At 47.2% G+C, this 19,030-nt stretch overlaps 1 protein-coding gene across 2 annotated transcripts in view; it reads left to right on the forward strand.

Annotated features, from left to right (window-relative positions):
- HSPBP1 (HSPA (Hsp70) binding protein 1) overlaps positions 1-19,030 on the forward strand; it is a 163,625-nt gene that overhangs the window by 121,400 nt on the left and 23,195 nt on the right. For both annotated transcript variants that reach the window (XM_063942814.1, XM_063942815.1), the window contains exons 6-7: positions 10,050-10,146; positions 18,131-18,242. In XM_063942814.1, the coding sequence (XP_063798884.1) occupies positions 10,050-10,146; positions 18,131-18,242 (209 nt within the window). The remainder of the gene's footprint in view (positions 1-10,049; positions 10,147-18,130; positions 18,243-19,030) is intronic.

Consider the following 19,030-nt stretch of genomic DNA (forward strand, 5'->3'; position numbering starts at 1 on the left):
GGCTCTTGTTCCTGTGGATGTTACTGGATACTGTGGCCCAGAAGGTGTTCCTCCCGGAGGACAAAGCAAGAACACAGAAGATGGTCCGCATGGTGCTCCGACCTGCTCGAGTATCCATTCATCTTTGTATAAGATTGTTAGGGAAGATGGTCGCCTCATATGAGGCTACCCAATATGGGAGGTTCCATGCCAAAATATTCCAAATGGATCTCCTGAGCAAGTGGTCCGGATCACATCTAGATGCACCGGATGATTCAGCTGTCACCTCGGGCCAGGATTTCGCTCCTGTGGTAGCTGCAGTCCTCCAATCTCCTGGAAGGCCGGAATTTTGGGATTCAGGAATGGACCCTCCTCATGACTGAGGCAGTCTTCATTCCGGGCGTGGACAACTGGGAAACTGACTTCCTGAGTCGTCACGATCTCCACTCGGGGGAGTGGGAACTCCATCAGGTGTTCCAGCAGATCATTCACCGGTGGGGTTGCCCACAAATGATTGCTTCTCGGCTCAACAAGAAGCCTCACTGGTATTGCTCACGAACCAGGGACTCTCAGGCGAGGGCAGTGGATGCAACCTTACCGGTTGATCTACCGGTTTCCTCCGATTCCGTTGCTCCCAAGGGTGCTCAAGCAAATCGGAAATTAAGGAATCCAGGCAATTCTGATTAACTCGGAGGGCGTGGTACGTGAATCTTCTGGACATGTCCGTCGAAGACCCTTGGCCTCTTCCACTATATCTTCAACAAGGACCGTTCGTCTACCCAGACTTACGGCAACTTCATTTGACGGCATGGAGGTTGAGCGGAACATCCTAGCTCACAAGGGCCTTTCCAAAAAGGTTTTCTCTGACGTCCTAGTGGATGCTTGAACTCCGTAAGGACCATGGGGAATAGCGGCTCCGCAGGAGACTGGGCACAAAAGTAAAAGCTTTATGACTAGCTGGTGTGCACTGGCTCCTCCCCCTATGACCCTCCTCCAAGCCTCAGTTAGATTTTTGTGCCCGGCCGAGAAGGGTGCATGCTAGGTAGCTCTCCTGAGCTGCTTAGAGTAAAAGTTTAAATAGGTTTTTTATTTTCAGTGAGACCTGCTGGCAACAGGCTCACTGCATCGTGGGACTAAGGGGAGAAGAAGCGAACTCACCTGCATGCAGAGTGGATTGGGCTTCTTGGCTACTGGACATTAGCTCCAGAGGGACGATCACAGGCTCAGCTTGGATGGGTCCCGGAGCCGCGCCGCCGGCCCCCTTACAGAGCCAGAAGAGCGAAGAGGTCCGGGAAAAATCGGCGGCAGAAGACGTTCCTGTCTTCAATAAGGTAGCGCACAGCACTGCAGCTGTGCGCCATTGCTCTCAGCACACTTCACACTCCGATCACTGAGGGTGCAGGGCGCTGGGGGGGAGCGCCCTGAGACGCAATAAAACACGTTTTAAACCTTATATGGCTAAATAAATGCATCACATATAGCTCCTGGGCTATATGGATGCATTTAACCCCTGCCAGTTTTCCTAAAAAAAGCGGGAGAAAAGGCCACCGAAAAGGGGGCGGAGCCTATCTCCTCAGCACACAAGCGCCATTTTCCCTCACAGCTCCGCTGGAAGGACGGCTCCCTGACTCTCCCCTGCAGTCCTGCTACAGAATCAGGGTAAAACAAGAGAGGGGGGGCACTAATTGGCAGATAATACAAATACAGCAGCTATAGAAGGGAGAAACACTTATATAAGGTTATCCCTGTATATATATATATATATAGCGCTCTGGTGTGTGCTGGCAAACTCTCCCTCTGTCTCCCCAAAGGGCTCGTGGGGTCCTGTCCTCTATCAGAGCATTCCCTGTGTGTGTGCTGTGTGTCGGTACGATTGTGTCGACATGTATGAGGAGGAAAATGATGTGGAGGCGGAGCAATTGCCTGTAATAGTGATGTCACCCCCTAGGGAGTCGACACCTGACTGGATGGTCGTATGGAAGGAATTACGTGACAGTGTCAGCACTTTGCAAAAAACTGTTGACGACATGAGACAGCCGGCAAATCAGTTAGTGCCTGTCCAGGCGTCTCAAACACAGTCAGTCCAGTGTCGACGGTGACGAGACAAACGTAATGTCCAATAGGGCCCCACGTTACATGATCACGGCAATGAAGGAGGCTTTGAACATTTCTGATACTACAAGTACCACAAAAAGGGGAATTATGTGGGGTGTGAAAAAACTACCCATAGTTTTTCCTGAATCAGATGAATTAAATGAGGTGTGTGACAAAGCGTGGGTTTCCCCCGATAAAAAACTGCTGATTTCTAATAAATTATTGGCATTATACCCTTTCCCGCCAGAGATTAGGGCGCGTTGGGAAACACCCCCTAGGGTAGATAAGGCGCTCACACGCTTATCAAAACAAGTGGCGTTGCCGTCTCCTGATACGGCCGCCCTCAAGGAACCAGCTGATAGAAAGCTGGAAAATATCCTAAAGGGTATATAGACACATACTGGTGTTATACTACGACCAGCAATCGCCTCAGCCTGGATGTGCAGCGCTGGAGTGGCTTGGTCGGATTCCCTGACTGAAAATATTGATACCCTGGATAGGGACAGTATATTATTGACTATAGAGCATTTAAAGGATGCATTACTATATATGCGAGATGCACAGAGGGATATTTGCACCCTGGCATCAAGATTAAGTGCGCTGTCCATTTCTGCCAGAAGAAGTTTATGGACACGACAGTGGTCAGGTGATGCGGATTCCAAACGGCATATGGAAGTTTTGCCGTATAAAGGGGAGGAGTTATTTGGGGTCGGTCTATCGGACCTGGTGGCCACGGCGACGGCTGGGAAATCCACCTTTTTACCCCAGGTCACCTCTCAGCAGAAAAAGACACAGTCTTTTCAAACTCAGTCCTTTCGTCCCCATAAGGGCAAGCGGGCAAAAGGCCACTCATTTCTGCCCCGGGGCAGAGGAAGGGGAAAAAGACTGCAGCAGGCAGCCTCTTCCCAGGTTCAGAAGCCCTCCCCCGCTTCTGCCAAGTCTTCAGCATGACGCTGGGGCTTTACAAGCGGACTCAGGCACGGTGGGGGCCCGTCTCAAAAATTTCAACGCGCAGTGGGCTCACTCGCAAGTGGACCCCTGGATCCTGCAGGTAGTATCACAGGGGTACAAATTGGAATTCGAGACGTCTCCCCCTCGCCGGTTCCTGAAGTCTGCTCTACCAACGTCTCCCTCCGACAGGGAGGCAGTATTGGAAGCTATTCACAAGCTGTATTCCCAGCAGGTGATAATCAAGGTACCCCTCCTACAACAGGGAAAGGGGTATTATTCCACGCTGTTTGTGGTACCGAAGCCGGACGGCTCGGTGAGACCGATTTTAAATCTGAAATCATTGAACACTTACATAAAAAGGTTCAAATTCAAGATGGAGTCACTCAGAGCAGTGATAGCGAACCTGGAAGAAGGGGACTATATGGTGTCTCTGGACATCAAAGTTGCTTATCTCCATGTCCCAATCTACCCTTCTCACCAAGGGTACCTCAGGTTTGTGGTACAAAACTGTCATTATCAGTTTCAGACGCTGCCGTTTGGATTGTCCACGGCACCACGGGTCTTTACCAAGGTAATGGCCGAAATGATGATTCTTCTTCGAAGAAAAGGCGTCTTAATTATCCCTTACTTGGACGATCTCCTGATAAGGGCAAGGTCCAGGGAACAGTTAGAGGTCGGAGTAGCACTATCTCAGGTAGTGCTACGTCAGCACGGGTGGATTCTAAATATTCCAAAATCGCAGCTGATTCCAACAACACGTCTACTGTTCCTAGGGATGATTCTGGACACAGTCCAGAAAAAGGTGTTTCTCCCGGAGGAGAAGGCCAGGGAGTTATCCGAGCTAGTCAGGAACCTCCTGAAACCAGGACAAGTGTCAGTGCATCAATGCACAAGGGTCCTGGGAAAGATGGTGGCTTCTTACGAAGCGATTCCATTCGGAAGATTCCATGCAAGAACTTTTCAGTGGGATCTGCTGGAAAAATGGTCCGGATCGCATCTTCAGATGCATCAGCGGATAACCCTATCTCCAAGGACAAGGGTGTCTCTCCTGTGGTGGTTGCAGAGTGCTCATCTTCTAGAGGGCCGCAGATTCGGCATTCAGGACTGGATTCTGGTGACCACGGATGCCAGCCTGAGAGGCTGGGGAGCGGTCACACAGGGAAGAAATTTCCAGGGCTTGTGGTCAAGCATGGAAACGTCTCTTCACATAAATATCCTGGAACTAAGGGCAATTTACAATGCCCTAAGTCAAGCAAGTCCTCTGCTTCAGGGTCAGTCGGTATTGATCCAATCGGACAACATCACGGCAGTCGCCCACGTAAACAGACAGGGCGGCACAAGAAGCAGGAGGGCAATGGCAGAAGCTGCAAGAATTCTTCGCTGGGCGGAAAATTATGTGACAGCACTGTCAGCGGTGTTCATTCCGGGAGTGGACAACTGGGAAGCAGACTTCCTCAGCAGACACGACCTCCACCCGGGGGAGTGGGGACTTCACCCAGAAGTCTTCCACGTGATTGTAAACCGTTGGGAAAAACCAAAGGTGGACATGATGGCGTCTCGTCTCAACAAGAAACTAGACAGATATTGCGCCAGGTCAAGGGACCCTCAGGCGATAGCGGTGGACGCTCTGGTAACACCGTGGGTGTTACCAGTCAGTGTATGTGTTCCCTCCTCTGCCTCTCATACCCAAAGTGCTGAGAATCATAAGAAGGAGAGGAGTAAGAACTATACTCGTGGCTCCGGATTGGCCAAGGAGGACTTGGTACCCGGAACTTTAAGAGATGCTCACTGAGGACCCGTGGCCTCTACCTCTAAGAAAGGACCTGCTCCAGCAGGGACCTTGTCTGTTCCAAGACTTACCGCGGCTGCGTTTGACGGCATGGAGGTTGAACGCCGGATCCTGAAGGAAAAAGGCATTCCGGATGAAGTCATCCCTACCCTGATCAAGGCCAGGAAGGATGTAACCGCGAAACATTATCACCGCATTTGGCGAAAATATGTTGCGTGGTGCGAGGCCAAGAAGGCCCCTACAGAGGAATTTCAACTGGGTCGTTTCCTGCATTTCCTGCAAACAGGACTATCTATGGGCCTAAAATTAGGGTCCATTAAGGTTCAAATTTCGGCCCTGTCAATATTCTTCCAAAAAGAACTGGCTTCAGTGCCTGAAGTTCAGACGCTTGTCAAAGGGGTACTGCATATACAGCCTCCTTTTGTGCCTCCAGTGGCACCTTGGGATCTCAATGTAGTGTTGAGTCTCCTAAAGTCACATTGGTTTGAACCACTCACCACTGTGGAATTAAAATATCTCACATGGAAAGTGGTCATGCTGTTAGCCCTGGCTTCAGCCAGGCGTGTCTCAGAATTGGCGGCTTTATCATATAAAAGCCCTTACCTAATTTTTCATTCAGACAGGGCAGAACTGAGGACTCGCCCTCAATCTCTCCCTAAGGTGGTTTCAGCGTTTCACATGAACCAGCCTATTGTGGTGCCTGCGGCTACTAGGGACTTGGAGGACTCCAAGTTGCTGGACGTAGTCAGGGCCCTGAAAATATGTTTCCAGGACGGCTGGAGTCAGAAAATCTGACTCGCTGTTTATCCTGTATGCACCCAACAAGCTGGGTGCTCCTGCTTCTAAGCAGACGATTGCTCGTTGGATTTGTAGTACGATTCAGCTTGCACATTCTGTGGCAGGCCTGCCACAGCCAAAATCTGTAAAAGCCCATTCCACAAGGAAGGTGGGCTCATCTTGGGCGGCTGCCCGAGGGGTCTCGGCTTTACAACTTTGCCGAGCAGCTACTTGGTCAGGGGCAAACACGTTTGCTAAATTTTACAAATTCGATACCCTGGCTGAGGAGGACCTGGAGTTCTCTCATTCGGTGCTGCAGAGTCATCCGCACTCTCCCGCCCGTTTGGGAGCTTTGGTATAATCCCCATGGTCCTTACGGAGTTCCCAACATCCACTAGGACGTCAGAGAAAATAAGAATTTACTTACCGATAATTCTATTTCTCATAGTCCGTAGTGGATGCTGGGCGCCCATCCCAAGTGCGGATTGTCTGCAATACTTGTATATAGTTATTGTTACAAAAATCGGGTTGTTTATTGTTGTGAGCCATCTTTTCAGAGGCTCCTACGTTTATCATACTGTTAACTGGGTTCAGATCACAAGTTGTACGGTGTGATTGGTGTGGCTGGTATGAGTCTTACCCGGGATTCAAGATCCTTCCTTATTATGTACGCTCGTCCGGGCACAGTATCCTAACTGAGGCTTGGAGGAGGGTCATAGGGGGAGGAGCCAGTGCACACCAGCTAGTCATAAAGCTTTTACTTTTGTGCCCAGTCTCCTGCGGAGCCGCTATTCCCCATGGTCCTTACGGAGTTCCCAGCATCCACTACGGACTATGAGAAATAGAATTATCGGTAAGTAAATTCTTATTATTGCTACCATGGTTCTGCCAAGAAACCTGGGACGTCAAAACACTATCGTCCTATGTGGAGAAGCTATGTCTCTTGGTGCGAGGAGCGCACGTATCCACCTGCAGAGTTCCACTTGGGACGTTTCTTATGTTTCCTGCAGGCTGATGTGGATAAGGGCTTACGTCTAGGTTCTATTAAGGTCCAGATTTAAGCTCTCTCCATTTTCTTCCAGAAGAAATTTACACTATTGCGAGAAGTTCAGACCTTCCTGCAAGGGGTACTCCACATACAGGAAATTTCATGAGGAACGGTACCGCTGTGTACTTCCATCTCCATCTGAGCCGTGTACGGGAAACCAGACCGACGGCTGCAGCATAAGCGCCCCAGCCCGCAGCTTCAACTCCGCGCGGCTCTCAGCCACAGCCGCTACCACACTGACGGGTGATACGAGCGTCAGACGGGCTGTTGATCGGTGCTTCTGGCCGGGCCCCTGCCACTCCGGTTCTATCGGCAAACGACCAATGTGAAAGGGGACACGGAGCTCCCGCATGCAGTAGCGTCTCGGTGAGGACGCCCGAATCAAGTCTCCCACGTATTACAACACTGCTTCATCCCGCTGAGGCTCTGGTGTACATCATCTCCCTGGCTAACGGGACAACACCAGGGAGCAGGAATCGAAAGCTCCTGCCCAGCGGTAACAGGTTCACTTGCCATATTTATATTTCTATATATTTTTTTCAACTATCTGTCTGCATTGCTAATATCTGTTGAACAAATCTACTCCAACCCGGGTCACGGGTACCACCCTGTGGGCATGCCACTGTGAGCCACACAGTTGGAAATTATTCTGCAGCTGCACCTTCAAGTGTGTACATATTGTTTTTTGTGTAATCCCGAGACTCTTGTGTCAACAGTGGCTATTTTTCATGTTTTCAACCTGTATTCTAACCAAATATCAGGTGCTTTGATTTATCATACTGCTGTACAACATTATTGTGATGTTTTAATAATTGTCTTACACCCCCGGGAAGTTGTTGCATTGTATTTAATGTGTATTTTTATTAAATATTTTATACTATATGATTGTTAAGCGCCACTTGGTTTTTTTTTACTCCACATATAACCTACTTCTGTGCCGCCTACGGCACCCTGGGATTTGAATGTGGTGTTTCTATAGTCCTCCTGGTTTGAACCTCTGACGGTAGAAGACAAGTACCTCACGTAGAAGACTGGCTTCTGCTAGACATGTCTCAGAATTTGGGGCCTTATCGTGTAAAAGTCCATTCTTGGTGTTTTACGTGGACAGAGCGGAGCTCAGGACTAGGCAGCAGTTCCAGCCGAAGGTTGTCTCCGCGTTTCCCCTGAATCTACCTATTGTGGTTCTGGCACTTCTGCTCCTCCGGAGGTATTGGATGCTGTGCGAGCCTTGAAGATCTATATGAAGCGAACGGCTATGATCAGGAAGACTAATTCCTTGTTCGTGCTCTGATGCACAAAAAGTGTTGTCCTGCTTCAAAACAGTCCATTGCTCGTTGGCTTAGGCTTACTATCCAACAGACTTATGTGTCGGCAGCCTTACCTGTTCCTAAGTCTCTGAAGACCCACTCTACTAGATCAGTGGGCTCTTTCTAGGCGGCTTCCCGTGGAGTTTCGGCCTAGCAACTAGGCCGAGCTGCTACCTTGTTGGGGAAGAACACTTTTGTGAAATTCTACAAGTTTGATACCCTGGCCAAAGAGGATACCCAGTTTGGGCAGGCGGTGCTGCAGAAGTCTCCCCAATATCCCTTATGGATGCTAGAGAAAATAGGATTTTGGTTACCTACCAGTAAATCCTTTTCTGGCAGTCCATAAGGGATATTGGACGCCTGCCTCAGTGCGTTGACTTTTCTGCAGGTTCTCTCTTATGTGGTTATATTTCCACCTGCCAATAGTAGTTTCCAACCTGATATATCTATCACTGTTGAGAACTCGGCAATCACCCCTACCCCACAAGCTCGCTGCCTAGGTGTCATTCTTGACTCTGAACTGTCCTTTGTTACCCACATTCAATCTGTCTCAAGATCATGTTACATACATCTAAGAAACATATCCAAAATACGCCCTTATCTTACACAAGACACAGCAAAAACTCTAATCCATGCTCTCATTATCTCCCGCATTGATTATTGTAATAGTCTCCTGACCGGTCTTCCCAAACATAAGCTCTCACCACTACAATCCATTTTGAATGCAGCTGCGAGGCTAATCTTCCTTGCCAGGCGTTCATCGTCTGCAGATCCGCTCTGTCAGTCCCTCCATTGGTTACCGGTATTCTACCGTATTAAATATAAAATACTTTTACTCACATACAAGGCTATTAACCAAACTGCACCAACATACATCTCTTCACTCATCTCAAAATATCTCCCTACCCGACCTCTCCGCTCTGCACAAGACCTACGCCTCTCATCCACACGCATTACTTGTTCACACTCAAAATTACAGGACTTTATCCGGGCTTCACCCACTCTGTGGAATGCCCTCCCACGCACAGTAAGACTCGCCTCTAGTCTCCAAACCTTTAAATGTTCCCTGAAAACACACCTCTTCAGACAAGCCTATCAAATTCCAGACCCACCCACATAACCTTCAGTGCTTCCCTATCTAATTACATCCTCTGTAGAGTATTCATAACATCACTTATCATGTCTTTCTTTAGTCTCACACCCTCCTGACACTTGGATAACTTTGTGGGGTATCATCATACAACCCATTAAGAACCTAGCAATCTGGTGGACCATTATGCAATAGGTAGCATCAATCCTTGTGTATCTATGCCTATTTCCCTATAGATTGTAAGCTTGCGAGCAGGGCCTTCCTACCTCTCTGTCTGTTTTTACCCAGTTTTGTTCTATTACTGTTGTTCCAATTGTAAAGCGCAACGGAATATGCTGCGCTATATAAGAAACTGTTAATAAATAATAAAATAAATGTGGATACCTGTTCAGCTGTTGTTACCAGCAGTTGCTGGTTGTTGTATGTTAGTGGTGTGATGGTATATAAATCTCACCACTCATTGTTGTTGAGTTCCTTCTCTCATATATGTAATTTCTCCTTCGGGCACTGTTTTACCTATAACTGCCTGTGGGAGGGGGCATAGAGGGGAGGAGCCAGCACACCCAGTTAATAAATTTAAAGTGCACCTGCTCCTTTGGACCCCGTCTGTGCCCCCATCGTACTAAGTCTCCCCAATATCCTATGGACTACGAGAAAAGGATTTACCAGTAGGTAATTAAAATCCTTTTATTGAGAATTCCTACAGTATAGTGAAAACTGAGAGAAAATATAATGCAGATGCACACTTTATAGTACCAAGCACTGCTAATCAGAATAATAAACTCTGCAGTCATACATAGAGCAAATATAGCAGGGATTGGTACTATAGTGTGCATCTGCATTATATATTTTTTCTTTGTGTAACTACAAGTCTCAGCATGATAGCACCTCTCATTATATTTGTAATTAGTGTATGCAGTCCAAGATTCCCCTTCCCAGTATAGTGAAAACTGCAAGATATCAAGTGGAGCATTTGCTAGTATGATAGAAATTGTAACCATGTCTTCTTTGCAGGTACATTGTGTTCCATGGGGATGGTCCAGCAACTTGTGTCTTTACTTCGCACAGAACACAGTCCTTTCCATGAGCATGTCCTGTGTGCCCTGTGCAGGTAAGGTGCACCCTGCCTTTCTGGTTATTCTGTGGAGGTCTCCAATGAAAACTTACTCTGATAAATATCTGATACATTTAGCATCACCATTCCATGTTTTGTCCTTCTATTTATAGCTCATGTGCTGTGACTTCTATCTAGATCTTGATTGCAAGTTGTATCATTAGCAAAGTCTCTCTTTATGTTTTGACATCGGTGCTAACAATAATATACTGCAAATCTGTGTGTATGAAGCAAAAAAATTGGATTTTTACATATTTTGATCAAAACATTGGGGTCCACTGTCTGCAGATAACAGGGGTTCCTTGACAATGGACTGCAAGCTTAAATATTGTCCTCAAAATATGACTTAATCCCCTCTTATTTTCTTCTTACACACAGTTTTGCTGTATATTGTCACCCAGAGCAAAAGTCTTAATGCCATTTACAGTATGTACATATGTAGCCATACTCGTCTATGCTGTGATGCCACATGCTGCATCACGGCCTGTTGCATGACGTGCCAGGATGGGACTATTCGCAGCAGACTATCGCTCCATTGATTCCTAAAGGAATTAATGAAGCGATCGCCGACTGCGAATAGTCAGTCTGGCAAACCATGCAACATGCCGCATTGCAGTAAGAGGAGCATGGCTGCATTTGTATACAATACATAATGCTCTTGCCATTTACAGTATGGCAAGAAAGAAAAGACACAGACTTAAAGCTCTCTAATAAAAAGCCCATGTTTACACACAAACACCAAGTGGGTAAATAATTAAAGGATAATACCGTAATTTGGGTATATCACACATATGTAGACAGTTTGCAAGACATTTAATCAGTGTCCAACGCTGGTTTTTCTGAGATCTACTGTATATCAAGTTATAGCCCCTTCGTATGTACTGTATATAAACCTCATAAAGGGGTATAAAACAGAAAAACACACAGGTTTATTTCTACATTGCACTTACACCATACAGACGAAACAATAGCGCATAGATATATCTTCATAGGCATATACAGCAACTGGCAGCAGAGTCCTGGAAGCACCCAGATGGACAGCAGTACCCTCGAATAATGGCTCCGGAAACCGGGATCCAGCACAGACACTCTGCACCAGGTGTAGATGGCAGCCACAACGGGATAATAAACACGGGGAGATTAGACGCTTAATGCGTTTCAGACTTACATAGTCCTTCCAGGACTCTGCTGCCAGTTGCTGTATATGCCTATGAGGATATATCGATGCGCTATTGTTTCATGTGTTTGGTGTTAGTGCAATGTAAAAATAAACCTGTGTGTTTTAAAAAGGATAATTGCACTATTGCACTTTTTTCTGTTTTATACCCCTTTATGAGGTTTATATACATATGAAGGGGTTATAACTTGATATAGATCTCAGAAAAACCAGCGTTGGACTCTGATTGAATGTCTTGCAAACTGTCTACATATGTGATATACCCAAATTACAGTATTATCCTTTCATTATTTACCCACTTGGTGTTTGTGTGTAAACTTGGGCTTTTATTGGAGCACTTTAAGTCTGTGTCTTATTTCTTTCTTGACAAATTGTATATCGTGAGTGCAGAGGGGTGTGCACCTAGAGACACGGATTTTAGCTGCACCAATGAACTAATTTACGCAGAATCTCAATTTAATAATCTTTCAAGTCCTTTTTTTTTATTATTTTTTTATCCCATTTACAGTATGGGTAAGACCAAGCGCAGGAATATTTATTTTCTCTATCGTTTTCAAGGTTGTCCTTGGTAATCATTTCCATGTACGTGTTTGAATTGGTTAATGTTACTATTTCAGTTTCTTTCATGTATGTGTTGGTGGTGTGTGGTTTTTTTTTTTTTAATTGTCTGTGTTGATACATTAATTTGTAATAAGAAGCTATTCCCAGTTATCCAGGTGAAGCTGCCTCTGATACATATAAACTACTTAGGAACACCTTTAAAAGCGCATACAAATTAGGATTTATGGTTTATGGGCTTCTCCCTCCTCTTTTAAGTTGTAACATTTCAATGTTGTTGTGTTAACTTATTTCTCATGCAATCAATAGAATGTATTGGTAAAAGTACAGTTATTGGAAAATGTGTAAAAATGTGCTTTGCATGTATATGTGCTCCCTTTCCCGGCTCTTGTGTGATATTACATTTCGTTCTAATATGTTCAGTAAAAATGTGTCTGGAAAATACTTGATGGGGTGGGGTAAATTACAGATATTTGTGGTAATTTTCAGACAGCTGTTTCATGGGCAATTTAAAAAGCTGATATGAGTACCAACTGGAGTAATTGAAAGACCTCAATTTACCTTGGAATGACGAGAAGTTTGGGTATTTATTACGAAACAAAATAAAACGTTTCCTAAAATATTTATTTTGCTATATGTAGGAAACAAATACTGCAGGAAACAGAATAATCAAATAATTTCCCACAAAATGCATAGATGCGGGAAAAGAAAGTGATAACAGAAAATAAAGGTTATTTGACAAACCTCGGATTCCTGTAGGAGAAGCAGCTCTGTCTGTTAATTACTCCAGATTACCCTGTCTGAAAATTACCCTAGTCCACCCTAATACATATCTTTTTTTCTCTGACGTCCTAGTGGATGCTGGGACTCCGTCAGGACCATGGGCATTAGCGGCTCCGCAGGAGACAGGGCACAAAAATAAAAGCTTTAGGACTAGGTGGTGTGCACTGGCTCCTCCCCCTATGACCCTCCTCCAAGCCCCAGTTAGGTTTTTGTGCCCGTCCGAGCAGGGTGCAATCTAGGTGGCTCTCCTTGTTCTGGCTAAAAATACATCACATATAGCCCCTGGGGCTATATGGATGTATTTAACCCCTGCCAGGTCTCACAAACACCGGGAGAAGAGCCCGCCGAAATAGGGGGCGGGGCCTATCTCCTCAGCACACAGCGCCATTTTCCTGCACAGCTCCGCTGCGAGGAAGGCTCCCAGGACTCTCCCCTGCACTGCACTACAGAAACAGGGTAAAAAAACAGAGAGGGGGGGCACTTTTTTGGCGATATTGATATATTAAGCTGCTATAAAGGAAACAACACTTCTGTAGGGTTGTTCCTATATATTTATAGCGCTTGGGTGTGTGCTGGCAAACTCTCCCTCTGTCTCCCCAAAGGGCTAGTGGGGTCCTGTCTTCGATAAGAGCATTCCCTGTGTGTCTGCTGTGTGTCGGTACGTGTGTGTCGACATGTATGAGGACGATGTTGGTGTGGAGGCGGAGCAATTGCCGGTAATGGTGATGTCACCCCCTAGGGAGTCGACACCGGAATGGATGGCTTTGTTTATGGAATTACGTGATAATGTCAGCACGTTACAAAAATCAGTTGACGACATGAGACGGCCGGCAAACCAGTTAGTACCTGTCCAGGCGTCTCGGACACCGTCAGGGGCTGTAAAACGCCCTTTACCTCAGTCGGTCGACACAGACCCAGACACGGACACCGAATCTAGTGTCGACGGTGAAGAAACAAACGTATTTTCCAGTAGGGCCACACGTTATATGATCACGGCAATGAAGGAGGCTTTGCATATCTCTGATACTGCAAGTACCACAAAAAGGGGTATTATGTGGGGTCTGAAAAAACTACCTGTAGTTTTTCCTGAATCAGAGGAATTGAATGAAGTGTGTGATGAAGCGTGGGTTAACCCCGATAGAAAACTGCTAATTTCAAAGAAGTTATTGGCATTATATCCTTTCCCGCCAGAGGTTAGGGCGCGCTGGGAAACACCCCCTAGGGTGGATAAGGCACTCACACGCTTATCAAAACAAGTGGCGTTACCGTCTCCTGAAACGGCCGCCCTCAAGGATCCAGCTGATAGGAGGCTGGAAACTACCCTGAAAAGTATATACACTCATACTGGTGTTATACTGCGACCAGCCATCGCCTCTGCATGGATGTGCAGTGCTGGGATAGTTTGGTCGGATTCCCTGACTGAAAATATTGATACCCTGGATAGGGACAGTATTTTATTGACTATAGAGCAATTAAAGGATGCTTTTCTTTATATGCGAGATGCTCAGAGGGATATTTGCACTCTGGCATCGAGAGTAAGTGCGATGTCCATATCTGCCAGAAGAAGTTTATGGACGCGACAGTGGTCAGGTGATGCGGATTCCAAACGGCATATGGAAGTATTGCCGTATAAAGGGGAGGAATTATTTGGGGTCGGTCTATCGGATTTGGTGGCCACGGCAACAGCCGGGAAATCCACCTTTTTACCTCAGGTCCCCTCCCAACAGAAAAAGACACCGTCTTTTCAGCCGCAGTCCTTTCGTTCCTATAAGAACAAGCGGGCAAAAGGACAGTCATATCTGCCCCGAGGCAAAGGAAAGGGTAAGAGAGTGCACCAAGCAGCTCCCTCCCAGGAGCAGAAGCCTTCCCCGGCTTCTGCAAAGCCCTCCGCATGACGTTGGGGCTTTACAAGCGGACTCAGGGGCGGTGGGGGGTCGACTCAAGAATTTCAGCGCACAGTGGGCTCACTCACAGGTGGACCCCTGGATCCTGCAGGTAGTATCTCAGGGTTACAGGTTGGAATTCGAGAAGTCTCCCCCTCGCCGGTTCCTAAAGTCTGCTCTGCCAACGTCTCCCTCAGACAGGGCGACGGTATTGGAAGCCATTCACAAGCTGTATTCTCAGCAGGTGATAGTCAAGGTACCCCTCCTACAACAGGGAAAGGGGTATTATTCCACACTATTTGTGGTACCGAAGCCGGACGGCTCGGTAAGACCTATTCTAAATCTGAAATCTTTGAACCTGTACATACAAAAATTCAAGTTCAAGATGGAGTCACTCAGAGCAGTGATAGCGAATCTGGAAGAAGGGGACTTTATGGTGTCCCTGGACATCAAGGATGCTTACCTGCATGTCCCAATTTGCCCTTCACATCAAGGGTACCTCAGGTTCGTGGTGCAAAACTGTCATCATCAGTTTCAGACGCTGCCGTTTGGATTGTCCACGGCACCTCGGGTCTTTACCAAGGTAATGGCCGAAATGATGTTTCTTCTACGAAGAAAAGGCGTATTAATTATCCCTTACTTGGACGATCTCCTGATAAGGGCAAGGTCCAGAGAACAGCTGGGGGACGTAGTAGCACTAACCCAAGTAGTGCTGCAACAGCACGGGTGGATTCTGAATTTTCCAAAATCTCAATTGACCCCGACGACACGTCTGCTGTTCCTGGGAATGATTCTGGACACGGTTCAGAAAAAGGTGTTTCTTCCGGAGGAGAAAGCCAGGGAGTTATCCGAACTTGTCAGGAACCTCCTAAAACCAGGAAAAGTGTCTGTGCATCAATGCACAAGAGTCCTGGGAAAAATGGTGGCTTCTTACGAAGCGATTCCATTCGGCAGATTCCACGCACGAACTTTTCAGTGGGATCTGCTGGACAAATGGTCCGGATCGCATCTGCAGATGCATCAGCGGATAACTTTGTCTCCACGGACAAGGGTGTCTCTTCTGTGGTGGTTGCAGAGTGCTCATCTGTTAGAGGGCCGCAGATTCGGCATACAGGACTGGGTCCTGGTGACCACGGATGCCAGTCTGAGAGGCTGGGGAGCGGTCACACAGGGAAGAAACTTCCAGGGAGTGTGGTCAAGCCTGGAGATGTCTCTTCACATAAATATACTGGAGCTAAGAGCGATTTACAATGCTCTAAGCCTGGCAAAACCCCTGCTTCAGGGTCAGCCGGTGTTGATCCAGTCGGGCAACATCACGGCAGTCGCCCACGTAAACAGACAGGGCGGCACAAGAAGCAGGAGGGCAATGGCAGAAGCTGCAAGGATTCTTCGCTGGGCGGAAGATCATGTGATAGCACTGTCAGCAGTGTTCATTCCGGGAGTGGACAACTGGGAAGTGGACTTCCTCAGCAGACACGATCTACACCCGGGAGAGTGGGGACTTCATCCAGAAGTCTTCCACATGATTGTGAACCGTTGGGAAAAACCAAAGGTGGATATGATGGCGTCCCGCCTCAACAAAAAACTGGACAGGTATTGCGCCAGGTCAAGAGACCCTCAGGCAATAGCTGTGGACGCTCTGGTAACACCGTGGGTGTTCCAGTCAGGGTATGTGTTTCCTCCTCTGCCTCTCATACCAAAAGTACTGAGAATTATACGGCAAAGGGGAGTAAGAACGATACTCGTGGCTCCGGATTGGCCAAGAAGAACTTGGTACCCGGAACTTCAGGAGATGCTCACGGAAGATCCGTGGCCTCTACCTCTAAGACGGGACCTGCTTCAGCAGGGACCGTGTCTATTCCAAGACTTACCGCGGCTGCGTTTGACGGCATGGCGGTTGAACGCCGAATTCTAAGGGAAAAAGGCATTCCGGAAGAGGTCATCCCTACCCTGGTAAAAGCCAGGAAGGAGGTGACTGCACAACATTATCACCGCATTTGGAGAAAATATGTTGCGTGGTGTGAGGCCAGGAAGGCCCCGACGGAGGAATTTCAACTGGGTCGATTCCTACATTTCCTGCAAACAGGATTGTCTATGGGCCTCAAATTAGGGTCCATTAAGGTTCAAATTTCGGCCCTGTCGATTTTCTTCCAGAAAGAATTGGCTTCAGTTCCTGAAGTCCAGACTTTTGTAAAAGGAGTACTACATATACAGCCCCCGGTTGTGCCCCCAGTGGCTCCGTGGGATCTTAATGTAGTTTTGGATTTTCTCAAATCCCATTGGTTTGAGCCACTCAAATCGGTGGATTTGAAATCTCTTACATGGAAAGTAACCATGCTACTGGCCCTGGCTTCAGCCAGGAGAGTGTCAGAATTGGCGGCTTTATCGTATAAAAGCCCATATCTGATTTTCCATTCGGACAGGGCAGAACTGCGGACGCGTCCTCAGTTTCTGCCTAAGGTGGTTTCAGCGTTTCACCTGAACCAGCCTATTGTGGTGCCTGCGGCTACTAGCGATTTGGAGGATTCCAAGTTGCTGGACGTTGTCAGGGCATTGAAAATATATATTTCAAGGACGGCTGGAGTCAGAAAATCTGACTCGCTGTTTATACTGTATGCACCCAACAAGCTGGGTGCTCCTGCTTCTAAGCAGACGATTGCTCGTTGGATTTGTAGCACAATTCAACTTGCACATTCTGTGGCAGGCCTGCCACAGCCTAAATCTATCAAGGCCCATTCCACAAGGAAGGTGGGCTCATCTTGGGCGGCTGCCCGAGGGGTCTCGGCATTACAACTCTGCCGAGCAGCTACGTGGTCGGGGGAGAACACGTTTGTAAAATTCTACAAATTTGATACCCTGGCTAAAGAGGACCTGGAGTTCTCTCATTCGGTGCTGCAGAGTCATCCGCACTCTCCCGCCCGTTTGGGAGCTTTGGTATAATCCCCATGGTCCTGACGGAGTCCCAGCATCCACTAGGACGTCAGAGAAAATAAGATTTTACTTACCGATAAATCTATTTCTCGTAGTCCGTAGTGGATGCTGGGCGCCCATCCCAAGTGCGGATTGTCTGCAATACTTGTACATAGTTATTGTTACAAAAAAATCGGGTTGTTATTGTTGTGAGCCATCTGTTCAGAGGCTCCTACGTTTGTCATACTGTTAACTGGGTTCAGATCACAAGTTGTACGGTGTGATTGGTGTGGCTGGTATGAGTCTTACCCGGGATTCAAAATCCTTCCTTGTTGTGTACGCTCGTCCGGGCACAGTATCCTAACTGAGGCTTGGAGGAGGGTCATAGGGGGAGGAGCCAGTGCACACCACCTAGTCCTAAAGCTTTTATTTTTGTGCCCTGTCTCCTGCGGAGCCGCTAATCCCCATGGTCCTGACTGAGTCCCAGCATCCACTACGGACTACGAGAAATAGATTTATCGGTAAGTAAAATCTTATTTTCCTTATCCCATTTCATTGTGATGCTACTCCTTCTGTCTTCCCTTAAGTTTCTCTACTCCAGGTCATACCAATAGGAAAATGGCCCCAGTGTGCCTGTTTGGCTACAAATACATTTCTCTTTTCTTCCCAGTTTAGTGAGTGATTTCCCACAAGGTGTAGCTGAATGTCAAGCTCCTGAATTAGCCTTGGAAGAGTTACTCAAAGAGCGTTGTCAACTGGTCCAAAAGCAGGAAGAGTTTCAGGTAAAGTCTGCACTAAGTCTTTATTGTTTGAAATGTTTGTTGTCTTTATTAGCATCTTTTTATTGTAAGAATAGATATTGGGCTACTCTCTTTAAAAAGAAAAAAGCATTGCTAGTAACAAGTGACATCCATAATAGATAACTACGCTCACTTTCAGAACACGAGACCCCCTGGGCTAGCATAACTAAACTGCCCCAGAACACGATCCACATGTACATCTATTGGGGAATAGTAACCTGTGGCGAGGGTAAATGTTTTAATGTTCTGAAGCAGTTGAGTTATCAGTGGTGGATTTTACCTATGGACTGCAATCCTTCCCCTAACCCCCCCAAGTAAAATCTGCCACCCTGATCAGTGTTTTTGACACCAGGTTCAGTCCATGACTGCATTGGCTTCACTGTGACTGGCAGTGACTTCCAATGGGAAGTTCTACCTGTCTGTCACAGACGCACAAGGCAGACCCATTGGAAGGTGTTTCCGGGCTGTGCAGGCCGCCACTGTGACTGCCAGAGTGGGCTCTTGCAGGCAGCCAGTCCCTGTCTTTGTCGCAGCCCAATCTGATCTGGCTTCTATGGGCTGCAGCCAATGCAGTCCATAAAAGATGGGGGTTTGCGCATGCCCGGTTGCACCATGACAACTGTGCATGCACTGGTCTTAGTACCTGCCAGATCCATTGTGCAAGTGCCGGGACATGGGCTTCCTGTGTGCTCTCCGTGGGTATGGGGGTAGCGGCAGCCCCCCTACTTAAAGTAGGAGCCATCACTGTTAGTTATGCTATACAAAGGGGA

Source organism: Pseudophryne corroboree, chromosome 10 (genome assembly GCF_028390025.1).
Source record: "Pseudophryne corroboree isolate aPseCor3 chromosome 10, aPseCor3.hap2, whole genome shotgun sequence".
Taxonomy (NCBI): Eukaryota; Metazoa; Chordata; class Amphibia; order Anura; family Myobatrachidae; genus Pseudophryne; species Pseudophryne corroboree.